General features: G+C 35.1%; 1 protein-coding gene across 1 annotated transcript; it reads left to right on the top strand.

Annotated features, from left to right (window-relative positions):
* Positions 1 to 7,783: 7,783 nt before the first annotated feature.
* On the top strand, positions 7,784 to 8,988 carry LOC114278010 (uncharacterized). Its single transcript, XM_028219979.2, has one exon. The coding sequence runs from the start codon at positions 8,273 to 8,275 to the stop codon at positions 8,765 to 8,767; it is 495 nt and encodes a 164-aa protein (XP_028075780.1). The 5' UTR covers positions 7,784 to 8,272; the 3' UTR covers positions 8,768 to 8,988.
* Positions 8,989 to 13,479: the final 4,491 nt, after the last annotated feature.

Raw genomic sequence — 13,479 nt, 5'->3', positions numbered from 1 at the left:
TGGTCATATATACATTGCTTTGTATAGCCATGGTTCAATCTAGCTCACTAGTTTTGTGTGTTGAGTCCATTAGCATGCATTACTTGGACTATTTTCATGATTTGGCATCATTTGAAATGTGATTTCAGTACATGTAGTGTGATCATACACTTACATTTGTCACTCTTTCAATGCTTTAAAAAGTTGGTTCTTTATGCCTTAAGAATGAGCCGTTGCGTATGCCATTTTGCCTATGCTTGTAAGCTGCCATATCAGTGTGTATTTGGTCTCATTTTGCCATGATATAACTTTGATTTTTGTTGTTGAAGTCACCTCATTCTTGGTTTTGATAGGTGTAGTGTAATACTCCTTATTAGCCTTGCGAGTTCATGCCTCATGTCCTTCATGCTAGCATGTTTTAGCCTTGGTTCATGCACGTTTTAGTCTCATTTTGGCATGCTCTAGGACTATTTCAGGTTGCATTGGCCATATGCTTCATGTATTGCATAGCTATAGTGCAAGTGCCTATGCTAATTTCGAGCTTTGAGCCTTCTAGCATGCCATGCTTTTGTCGTTTTAATGATTTGGTATCATTTCATACCAGATTTTAGAGCACTTAGAGTTGTCACACTTCCATGTTTATCACTCCTTGCTCATGCTTGAGAGTTGTTATCTTCATGCCTTGTTTGTGAACCAAAGTGTATGCATGTTTGTATATGCTTTCGTACTTCATTTTCATAGCATTTTGGCCACTGTTTTGGACCCTCTTAGGTCTATCCATATGCGGTTTAAGTCCACTAAGTGTTGCATTACATGGTTCTTGCCATTGCATTGTTGTTTGCATATTGTCACATAACATTATTATTCGCATGTTGTTGCATGTTTATGATGTTTAGCATGTTGTTGCATGCTTGATATATAGCATGTTGTTGCATGCTTGTTCCATTGTATTGTTGTTGCATGCTTGAGTTGCATTGCATGGTGCTTGCATGCTCATGTTGCATTACATTGTTTGCGTGCCATTAGCTTTGTTAAGTTGTGCATGCATTGCATTGTGTTTGGTTTGGGTGTTAAGCCAAACACGAGAAACGAGGGACGTTTCATACTTGAAGTGATGAAACGTGCCTCAATTCTTAGTCGCCGACACTCTTGATCAAGCATGATAGAGGTTAAGGCATTAATGTGTTTTTGTGCATTCATTTGGCATCGACTTGTGCAACTCGGCCTCTTTGGCCATCATGCATTGAAATACGTGATTGATGGCTCGAGAGCCAAGCATTACACACCTTGGAGCCTTAGACATGATAAGGGGTGTAGTTGCACACACATTTTCTTGCAAATACATTGCCATGCCTCTGTTTGTGCTCTGTTGCAGCAAAAATGAGAGTTTGCAAGAAGATATGGTTGATCGGCTATCTAGTGTGCCGATCGGCTATCAATAATTGGCCGATAGCCTCAAAATTGGTCGATGACCGTTATCCTTTGGCCGATGGCCATACCTCTTGGCCGATGACCTCTCAGCATGTCCATGAAGTGAATCAGAAGTGTTTTGGAGATTGGCACAATTTTCAGAAGTCTAAAACAGTGCAAACAGAGGCAACATGAGGCATGGTAACGGATTTCCGAGGGAGGCGATCGAGCATGCATCTTTGAACTCTTAGAACTGAGCCGAGGCTTTGTAATTTGTAATTAGCTTTACTTGATTAATTAGCTTTTGAATTTGTAATTAAACTAGCTAATTTATTAATTAGTTAACGTGTTGTAATAATTAGCTTAGTGTTAGCTAGTTATTCAATTTGATTATGTAATAATTAGTCTAATTAGATTATTAGATTAGTTAGACTAGCTTAGTGTACTCATTCGGACCCACCGTCGAGAGGGCGAATTTTGTAATAAGTGTGCGTGAGTGTGTGAATGTGTTCCAACCCCACGTCTTTCTCCCTTTTACTTAACCACTTACGATGGTTAGTTCTAGGTCATATTTTGATTAGCATCCTTATGCTTGCATGTTTGCATTCATCCATCTGTCTTGCATACATCGGGCTCAACGCATCATACAAACCGCATTGTATTTCAATACATTTGCTTGAATACGTGTTCAACAGCATGTTATTAAGTTGCATTTCATATGCCATCTTACAATAGCCAAGCCTATTTTTAGTTACATTTTGCATGTATTGCATTAGCCATTTTTTTTTTTAACATAAACTAGGATCATGCATGATTTCTAACTAGTTGTTGTTTTGGGTCGGAGTATACTGTAAGTATTTATGTTTTAGCATCTTTCATGCGTGTAAGTGTTGCCATGTTTAGCATGCTTGCCATGAGGCTAACTACTTAAATGTTCAACTACATAAATGCCGGTGGATGAAAGTTGGATTGCTTGAATTGGAACAATTCATCAAAATGCGAGTTTTAAGCCCACTTTGCGAAGTGGCAAAATCTTGTTTTCTAAGCCCACTTGAGGGTGGCAAAATCCACATCTTAGCTTACTTGCGAGTAGCACCTTCAAACCATTTTCAAATAAACAAACATGAGATGTTTTGTTCCAATTTAGGCGATGTAGTCTATACTTGTATGTTGTGCGAGTAGTAAGGTTAGCTAATAAACCGGAATAAGAACACGTGTGTTTTCAAAAACAAAATATCATGTTAGTAAAGACCGATCCTTTGATCGGGCGAGCGAAGGTGCTCATTGCATGACTTTCCCCTCTCGTACCCAAGTTCCCGAGGCAACTTTGGTAATGACGGACACGTGGCCTTAGGCACGAGTCAGGGTTTCCTAAATTTTTCAAAATAAAATATTTAGGTGGCGACTCTGTATCTGGCAAAGCAGTACATGTTTGGCACTTCTTCATTAAAATCAGTTTTCCAAAACGATTTGTCAGATTTGGACTCTTTGGTGATTTATCAATCTTGCATTGCACTTTGCAAGATTAGATTCAAAACCGTGACATTGAGTCTGAACTTTAGTAGCTAATGAACAAAACGATTTCGCGCCTTCGTGCGCGGAGTCGGGACGTTCGGGCGGTCTACAATACCGCTCAAGTGTACTTTCCATCGTTGGAGCGAAGTGAAAAAATACAAGGAGATCACTCGAGCAAACTTTCCATCACTCGAGCAGTAAACGCATGGTTCCAGAAGTTTTGCAGAGCTACAGGAAAAATATTGGGAATCTGTAGCTTGCTTTTCGTGCTCCTTTCGGATATGATAGTCTTACAGTTCAGACTCCCGTGGTTCTGAATCTGATTCCACAAGTGCAATGTGAAATAGATAAACATAAATGACTCCAAATCCGGAAAATCTTTTGGAAAATCAATTTTGAATCAAAAATGCCAAAAATGGACTGCTTTGCCAAATTACAGAGTTGCCACTTAAATATTTTTAGAAATTTAAAAAACCCATGACTCGTACAAAAAAGGCCATTAGTCCGTCATCACCAAAGTGTCTCGGCTCCGGAACTTAGGTATGAGAGGGGAAGGTCATAAATTGAGAACCCACTCCCCCGATCAAAGATCGGCCTCTACTAATTATGATGAGATTCTTATTTACATTATATGCTCTTGTTCTGATTATTTATACTATCTTTACTAGGTGATACACACAAGTATAGATCAATTCACAAAATTTGAAATACATTGATTTCATTTTTTTTTTTTTTTTGAAAAAGTGTTTTGAATACGTATCAAAAAGCGAGCTTGTATTGACATTTAATCAAATAATTCCAAATTAAGTAAAATGACCTTCATCCACCGGCATTCAAACAAGTATATCACTTAAGCACTTAGCCTCATGGAAAACATGTTTGACATGGCAACAATCACACACAATACAAGGTGCTAAAGCACTAAGTGCTCACCTAGTACTCCAAGGCAAGCCAAACAGAGCAAAATAATTAAAAAACACGCATGCTCCTAAATAATGCAATATGACTAATGTGACACATACAATCATGCAATAACAAGTTCAGCTACTAGCATGTCATTTGATTTAATTCAGGACACGGGATAAAGCATGTATTCGGGCAAAGAACTTGATTTTGACATTGGTTAGAATGATGAGCCGAACCCTTATGTATACAAAACAAGTGGATGCAAGTCATGGAAAAATGCTAAGGAAACATGATAATCTATGCTACCATTGTAAGCAGGTAAATAAAAGGGAGAAAGAAATGGGGGTTAGAAGACATACACCACAGTATTACATATTTGTCCTCGTGCAAGAGGATTTGAATGTCCGAGTGTCCGGATTAAACTAACTATTACAATATCGAATGAATAATGAATAGCTAACTAACTATTACAACAATGATATTACAATACTTGCAACAATTACAACAATAAGAATTCACAAAGATCGTATGTGCGCAGATGAAAACAGTACTCAAAAACTTTTTTGTTTGCCCAAACTGCTCTACTTCACCCTCAGTCATTGCCCTCTATTTCTACCAAAAATGATCTGCTTACCAAACATTGGAGCCCGGCCGGCCCCTAATGAGGCCTAGTTGGGTCCAAACAAGGCCGGTCATGCCCTAATTTCATGCAAAAACCTGTTTTTGTGCTCTGATGTGAAAACAGTGCAGATAGAGTAGCTTTATGCCCTGCTTGTCCTTTCTGCTCTTCTCTATCAGAAAGAAACTCAAGAGAAAAGTGAATTCAATTCCGAATCCATCAATGATCGCAAGTTAATTGCGTGATGGTATCGGATATGATTTGGACATAAATTCATGAATACAATGAAATGCGACCACCCCTCCCTCTTATCATGAATTTAGCTCAAAGAGTGAGGTAGACATGCCTCAAGTTTCATCAAAACATCATGAAGTAACATATGATGACTCTTGAAGCAATGGACTCGGCATAACGTCCGACCAAATCCAACCAATTTTAAGCATCTTCCTTATGTTGGTTGAATTGATTTTAAACCAATTTTATAAGTCCTTTTTTACTTACCTTTCCATTACTTACTCATTTTGTCCCAAGTGATGATTAAGTCCACTAAATGAAAAGAAATGTCAAATGAGAAGTGATCCATAGCACGAAAGGAAGACTATGCCTTGACGATGAACCTCCATAAAGATTAAGCCATTGAGCATAGGTCTCTTTCTCATGCCTTGAATAACAATCAATCACTTGAAATGACTCTCAAACAAAGAAAAACTAAGAAAGGAGGGAGGTTACAGAAATGAGTATGCAAAGTTGGTTTATTAGAAAAGTGAGACTTTCTACATGGAATAAAGGTAAAGAAGGCTATCAACTCGAATGGCTCGGTGTCTAAGTCCTAAACAACCAAAGCCATGAGGACTTATCACACAACAAGCAAAATATTCAAAGCATGAATTAATTAAATGAATTAAAATAACCCTAAACAGACCCTAAAGTGTGAAAAAATAGTAGCCAAAAGTGTGTTTAAAGTGCGCAAAAATTTAGACAAAAGCAAGCGATACAAAACTAGTAAGCAAAATCAAGGAGAGATGGCTAACCCCTCCACTTTTGAGACTTTTAAACCATGTTTTTTAGCCCTTTTAAACTCTGAAAATCAGTGTAAAAAACCAAAGAAAAGAGTGCAAGAACAAAGGGTATGAGCTATGAAATAAGGTGCAAGAAAGGGTGTTAAGCCTTTCTACCTTTGGTAGCTATTCAACCCCAAATTTCAACACTTGAAATGGATCCAAAACAGTGTAAAAAAACACAAGAAAGAGATAGAACAAGACTAAAACGAAAGCGAAGAGAAAGGTGGTAAGCTTATACCTCTTGAAGAGAACATGCTCTTGTTGTAAACCAAACTCAATCCAAAGGCACTCTCAAGTTTGAATTGTAATTCTCAATCCTCAACAAAGACTCTAAGCCCTTGCTCTAAGGTTGCATATGGTGTATAGATATAGTGTAAGGATGATAAGCTTGCTCAAAGATAACTAGCAAAGGAAGAAGGAGCTCTCAAGGGTGTATTAAGCTCTTTGAAAAGTTTTCAACCCTCAAAACAGAGACAAAGCCTCATATTTATAGACTTTGAGCAAAATATGTCAAAAATATCTTCAAAAATAGACTGCTGGCGAATTCTCGCCCAGAATAGTGTTTCTTACCAAAAAGGCACGACCGGCCCCAAATGGCCACAATTGGCCCCAAATGAGGCACGATCGAGCCTCAATGTGCTCCCCTGTTCATCTGTTTCAGGCTCAGTGTAGGATGACACAGTGCTATAATATGGATTTTTGTGGTCTAGGGGTATAGAAACAGCTTGGTATGGAAGGTTGTGATGTGTTTAGAGCTCGAAACCGGATTCCTTCATTGAGAATTTGAACCATTGACAATGTCACTTTCATGATCGAGTGCTCAGGACAAAGAGCCCAAGTCTTACGAAGTCTTGCGAGCGATCAAAAATGAGATGTCTACTGAACCTCACTTCTATGCTCGAGTGACCACTTCACCGCTCGAGCAGCCTTGCCTGCAAATAGGCAAGCTACTGGGAGCTCCGCATCTCCGCTCGAGCAACCGACTTGACCGCTTAAGCGATCTCCTAGGAAAGATTGTTACAGATCAACCTTAGGTCTTTATCTTTTTACTTTAGTTATGGATAAGTTGACAAGAAATATTCAGGATGATATACCATAGTGTATGCTTTTGCAGATGATATTGTGTTAGTAGATGAGACTAGAGAAGGAGTTAACACTAAGTTGAAGACTTTAAGAGAAGCACTTGAATCTAAAGCATTTAGAATAAGTAGAACTAAGACAGAGTACATGGAGTATAATTTTAGTAACAATAACAGTGGAAGTAGACGAGAAATAAAGATTGAGGACCAAAAACTACCTAATAGTGAATATTTTCGTTATCTAGGATCGATTATCACAATGGTTGGGTAGATTGGAACGGATGTGGTCCATAGAATTAAGGCGGGGTGGTTTAAGTGAAGGAGTGTGCCTAGGGTATTGTGCAATAAACGAGTACCCACTAAATTAAAAGAAAAGTTCTATAGAACGGTTATTAGATCAATGATGTTGTATAAGATAGAATGTTAGGAAAGTAAGGAACAATATGTAGATAAAACGAGTGTTGCTGAGATGAGAATGCTAAGGTGGATACGTAGCAAGACTAGAAAAGCCAAAGTTAGGAATGAGTATGTTCATAAATGGGTAGGAGTAATATCAATAGAAGATAAGTTGAGAGAGAATAGATTGAGATGGTTTGATTATATACAATAAAGACCAATAAAGGCAATAATGAAGAGATGTAATATAGTGACCGTAGATGAAAATATTAGGGAAAATAGCTAACCTAGATTAACGTGGGCTAATGTAGTAAATAGAGATATGAATCTTCTTAATTTAACTAAGCTAATAGCCGTTAATAGAGTCGGATAAGAAAGAAGGATTCATATAAGCGATCACATTTGATAGGACTTAAGATTTGGTTTGGTTTAGTATAAAACAACTTGATAGTTGTCACATAATAAAGTCTTTTTTGGCAATATCTAAAAAAATAAGTTGTTAACTTTATTTGGCTAACGAGTAAACTCCTTAAACCCATCCTCCACCGATTTCGGAATTAACTACCTAATATCAGTTAATCGGAGTTGGAAGAGGGGCAAACCTTGAGTGTATGCATCGACTCTACAACGTACACACCATTTCAGTCAGAGAGTTCAGTTGCTAGGATGTGATCCCACACCAAGTCCTGAATACGAGTTGTCCAGCACTTAGAGAACCGTCCTATAACCACTGCACCAAACTCCTAGGAGTTGGCCTTAGGGAGTGTAAAACCTAGAACCTCAGCTCTTATACCCTAAAATCTTACCAAAATGCCACAACCCTTTAAGCTATAATTTATTAATTTATTAACTTATTTAGATTAAATCACCTCTATAATTTTTTACATAAATTTTCATAATAAATAAATAAAAAATCAATTTAGATATTCAAACCACTTTGAGTGATGTACAACCATACCCGAAAATCACCAAATAATCACTTTAAGAGGAAGAGGTCAATTGTCAAACACAAGTGGAGTAGCCACACAAAGAACGCATTAGTGGCCGACACGACAAGAGTTATCCCCCACTAAAACTGAGTGTAATTTGTCTTCGATGCCCTCCCTCAATCAATTAAGGACCACACGCACACACGCTCATAACCCCAAAAGAGGAAGCTTCGTTGCAGCAGCAACAGCAGGGCAAAACTGGAAATCCAACTGCATATTTATTTATCTGTCTACTCCTCAGCATCAACATCTTTTCCCTACAAAATTTTCTGTTGTTTGGATCTCATTTTCTCGGTATCCAAACAACCAGATCATATCATGGACTCAACCTACTCCCACCACAAAACCAGCACCAATCACCCCGAAAAGCAGCAGCAGCACCAGCAACATCATGATCAACAGCTGCAATCAGCCTCCTCCGATCTGCTTTCGAGCGCCAAGTTAATGGCCGAGGCGGCCAAAGCAGCGCTCAACCACGAAACGGTGGACACGGGCAGAGTCGCCGGAGCCGCTGCAGATCTCCTCGAAGCCGCCTCTCATTACGGCAAACTGGAGGAGAAGAGCTTCGGAAAATACGTCGAGAAGGCCGAGGATTATCTTCACCAATACCACTCTTCCCATTCCACCACCACCACCACCACCAACGCCTCCGGAGACACCACCACCACCACCTCGACTCATTCATCATCGCATTCACATCCAAACCCACGTCCATATTCAGGTGGTGATGAGGATGAAGATGGCAAATCTGGAAGTGGTGGTGGGTATGGAGAGTACTTCAAGATGGCTGAAGGATTCTTGAAGAAGCATTGATCCACAAATTTCGGATTTGGATCTCTTGTTTGTTTATGGTTTTATATTTGTATGTGGTGTATTCGAATTTCTATGTTGTTTGTTTGTTTGTGTTTATGAATTGTTTAGATTGTGGAATATAAATGTGACAAACTTGGTAGATCTGATTCTATGTACCAAAATCATCTTTATATCTTTATTTTCATATTGTAATTCATGTTGTATTGTAGTTGTTGTTCCAATTCTTCACGGAATTTCAAAATTTTTGTTAACCTCCTTTTAATGACAATAAAATGATTGATATGAGATCTGGAATAACTCCGGGATAGGGAGATAGAGAATCAATTAAAGAAGTCAATTCACTGCTATTTCGACCCAAGAACACGCGAGAGAGAGAGAGAGAGAGAGATTTTTTTAGAATTATTGTAAAATGATCTTGACCACCCGTTCGGATTGAATGATTTGGGGTCAATCACCTTTAAAGAGGGACGAAATGAAAAAAAAAAAAAAAAAATTAAGAAAAAATGATTTTTCATAAAACTTAAACCTCATTCGAAAACAGTTATTTTAGTAATTTTTCTTTTCTTTTTTAGTTAAATTATGAGGTAAAAAAATTACTATTGCATATTTGAAATAAATTTTTGACTTTTTATAAAAAGATATGCGAAAAGTAAAGTAAAAATGAAATATTTAACTTTTTGTATAAGTTGTAAGTTTTTTAATTTTTTTTAGTGACTTTTTAACTTTTAAGCTAAAATCTTGAGTTGCCAAAAGAGACATTAATATGCTTGATTTGATTTTTCACAATTTATTTTTAAAAAAATTGTCGTTTATATTTAGTAAATTTTTTTGTACTTCAATTAATTTTTTTTTTGTAAATTTAAGTTTCACCTAATTTAGAAGAAAATTTACTCATAAATTTCATATAGTAATTTTTGATCCATTTAGTTCTAAGAGTTTTCTTATGAACTAATTAATTCTTCTTGTTTTGAAAAGTTGTATTTATTTGATTTGGTGAATACCTTTTTGTGATTTATTTTTTTAATTTTGTTATTCATTTTTTGGGATGAGAATGGAAATGTGCGGTGATGTATGGAAAATTCTTTTTAGAAGGATTAGTAGTTGATGTGTTTGTTCTCAAACGTAAAAATTTACATTTTTGTCAGTGTGATTTTCTGGTGTTACATTGAAATATCACATTATAATGTTACATTTGAAAAAAGTACACTAATATTGTGTTTGATTGATGGATTTATGAAGGGATTTGGAAAGGGAAAAAGAAAATATATATGAAATGTAAATAAAATATACATATATATCACCTACTTTCACACACCTTTTCCTTTTTTCTTTTCAAAATCTATTTCCAAATTTCCTAACCAAACATAGCGTAAGGAGTTTTTTGTGTTACATTGATTGGAATGTTACATTTGTAAAAAATACATTCAAGAGTTTTTTTTTTTTTTTTAATGTCACTTTTGAGAAAAGTATACTAAGGAGTTTTTCAACGTCTTTCATTGGAGTGTTATGCTTTTTGAGTATAACATTAGAGTGTTACGTTTGAAAAAAGTGTATTAAGGAATTTTTATTTTATCTATCTATCTATCTATCTATCTATCTATCTATCTATACTATTATAAAGTGAACACTTCTTACGATGTCTTAAAACCTTTGTTTCTTATGCTGCCACATGTCTAACTTTTTTATTTGAAATAAAAAAAAAAAAAATTAGATAGATGAGAGGAGGGGATTTGAACGTTAGACTTATGTTAAATGAATAAAACTCTTACCACTTAACTAGCACACAATATATGATAAATGTTTTATTTTATTTATATTTATTTGAATTGCACACGCATCGCGTGTGGCAACCGCTAGTACTATTATAAAGTGAACATCTCTTTTGGTGTCCTGAAACTTTGTTTCTTATACTGCCACATGTCCACTTTTTTTATTTAAAATTAAAAAAAAAATTAGATAGATGATTGAAGAGAATTTGAACCTTAGACTTATAAGATCAAATGAATAAGACTCTTACCACTTGACTAGCACACAATATATAATAAATTTTTTATTTTATTTTTATTTATTTAAATAGCACACGCAACGCGTGTGACAACCGCTAGTTTTTTAAGTGTTAACGTTTAATAGTTTCAATATTCAAATAAAAATCTGTCTCCATTTTTGTTCATAGTTTTGTTTATTTTTAGTGAATATTTTTTATATTAATTTTAAAAAAAAAAAATTGTCGGTACATGTAATCTTATGTAACTACAAAATAAAAATAAAAATAAAAAATTTGACTATAATATGAAAAAAGTACAATAAAGATAAACAGAAAGTTGTTTAAAATTAATGTCTCAAAATTTAAACCAATCAAAGCCTAAGATCCCTTCTCATAAAAACATAAAATTTTCTTATTTTGGTAATTTAACATGTGATATTTTGTACTGTTTTGTTTTTTATTTTATTTTATTTTATTTTTTTTAACGTAATCAGTTCAAAATAGATAGGAGTTTATTATTATTATTATTGTTATGTAATCTGTTTAAAAATAGATAGGACATAGTTATTATATATATATATATATATATACACTATTATATGTATGCAACCTCCAAATCTTATCCTCATGCCATATGATAGATTTTTATATGCTAAAATAAAAAATTATTATATTATAATTGTGTGTGCAAAAAATATAAAAAATATTACTTGACTAAAACCATGAGGTTTTGCGTGATTTATGCGCATGCCAAGGTAATAATGCCTAAGTTGTGAAAATATACTTGGAAAAATTTAACTTTTAAAACAGGATGTTGTGTGAGACTCATATGGATAAAATATAAAAAATAAAAAAAACTTGTTGGTTCTTATTTTGTCTCAATTAAAAGGACTTGAAATCTCTATGAAACTTTAAATGTTAAAAAGAGAGGTAAATAAAGGGAAATGAACACCAAAACACATACTTTATGAATTCAACGGATTGAAAATTACAAAAGTATAAAAACAAGTTTGAAAACATGAAATTGAGTTACAAAATGAATGTAAACACAATTGAAGTCTCAAAACAATGCCTATGAAAACCAAAAAAAATTAATTTGACACAAATGTTATAGATAAAAAAAACTAAAGCTAAATCTATGCAAAGATGCCTTTGAAGTATACCCCTAAGTTAAACTAAGAGTAAACAAAGGATAAATAGCACTGGGCTCACTACCACAAAAAGTATTTTTCGTGATGTTTTTTGGCAACCAAATTGAATTTAGTTGCCAATTGTATATTTTTGGCGACAATATACGTGTTGTTCGCCAAAAAATACACTATTAGCAACAAATATCTCAATTGGTCGCCAAAAATGGTTGGCGCCAATTTAATTTGTTGGGCGGGAGCGCTAAAAAAGTTTTGGCGACGACATTAATATATAGCGACGAAACTGTTTCTCGCCAACTGTGACTTTTTGGCGACGGGATTAAAATAGTCGCTAAAAGGTGAATAATATTTATGGCAACATAATGATTTTCATCGCCAATAAATATCTTGTCAAAACGATGTCGTTTTGAATCTGTCTTTTTTTTTTTTTAATGACCTTTAGGTGAATAAACAAGATTGACCTAAAATGAGTCTTCTTCGTCTTCTCATTCCACAACCTGAAGCGGCACAACAGAAGACAAAGAGGTATGTCTTCTCTCCCTCTTCTTCGTCTCTCTTTCCCTCTCTCTCTCCTTCTTCCTCTCGCTCTCACTCTCTGACATTGTCTTATCTTCCTCTCTTTCTTCTTTATCATCGATTTCATTCTCTTGTTCGGCATTACAGAACACAACACAACATTGATATTGGGACTAATTTTTCCCTCACTCTCTCATCTTCCTCTTTTTCTTCTTTGTCATCAATCTAATTTTTCGGACTCATATTCTGATTTTTCGGACTGATATTGTGATTTTCGGACTGATATTGTGATTTTCAGGACTGGTATATTCTGAATTTCGGACTGATTTTGGAACTGATTTTTGGATTTTGGGGCTGATATTCTGATTTTGTATTTTTTGGGGACTGATATTATAATTTTGGGTATGGATCATCTGGTTTAGGAGGGTATAGTAGTTTCAGGCTCTAGATCTGAATGCGTAGAAGGATAGAATTGAGGATAAGTTATGTATTCTATTCTATTCTAATCAGAGTTGAGTTTCCTTTTCCCACCATTTAACCTGAAATTGCTTTTAGAATGAGTGTAATTTGTGTAAAAGCTTATCCTTCTGTTTTTATTTTTTTGAACTGAATATATATCAGTAATGTCATGACCCGCTCCTCGTACCCAAGGGTTAAGTATCGTGATGGCCAGTAACCGTGGTTACCTCCGGCCAATTCTTAAACAAATTAATAAACGCAAGCGGAAGAAATATTTAAGTAAGGGTACCAAAATAATCATTGAAGTTTCTATTTTTATTACAAAATTATGTTGACCAAAAAGGCTGATATTTACATATAAAAATGGAATAAAAGTGTTGTATGTGTCTATTTTGCAGCACCGCATCTAAGACTTTTCAAAAGCTATTTTTAAATTGTATTGTTTCCTGAAAATTGGTAAACAACTATAAGCACATGGCAGAGTGAGAAATATTATACCAAGAGTATAACGAACACGAAATAACCATGGATAGTTAGTTAGGCCAAAACATTTACATAACTTGGTCGGAACAAATAATCCTTTAAGGAGCAAAACCGAGATTATG

Source organism: Camellia sinensis, chromosome 11 (genome assembly GCF_055761805.1).
Source record: "Camellia sinensis isolate YWXY chromosome 11, ASM5576180v1, whole genome shotgun sequence".
Classification (NCBI taxonomy): Eukaryota; Viridiplantae; Streptophyta; class Magnoliopsida; order Ericales; family Theaceae; genus Camellia; species Camellia sinensis.
Note: the sequence above shows the minus strand (reverse complement) of the source record. Positions and strands in the feature narration are given on the sequence as shown.

What these genes read in the sequence shown, in the direction of transcription:
- LOC114278010 (XM_028219979.2), top strand. Translation starts at nt 8,273, where the DNA reads ATGGACTCAACCTACTCCCACCACAAAACCAGCACCAATCACCCCGAA.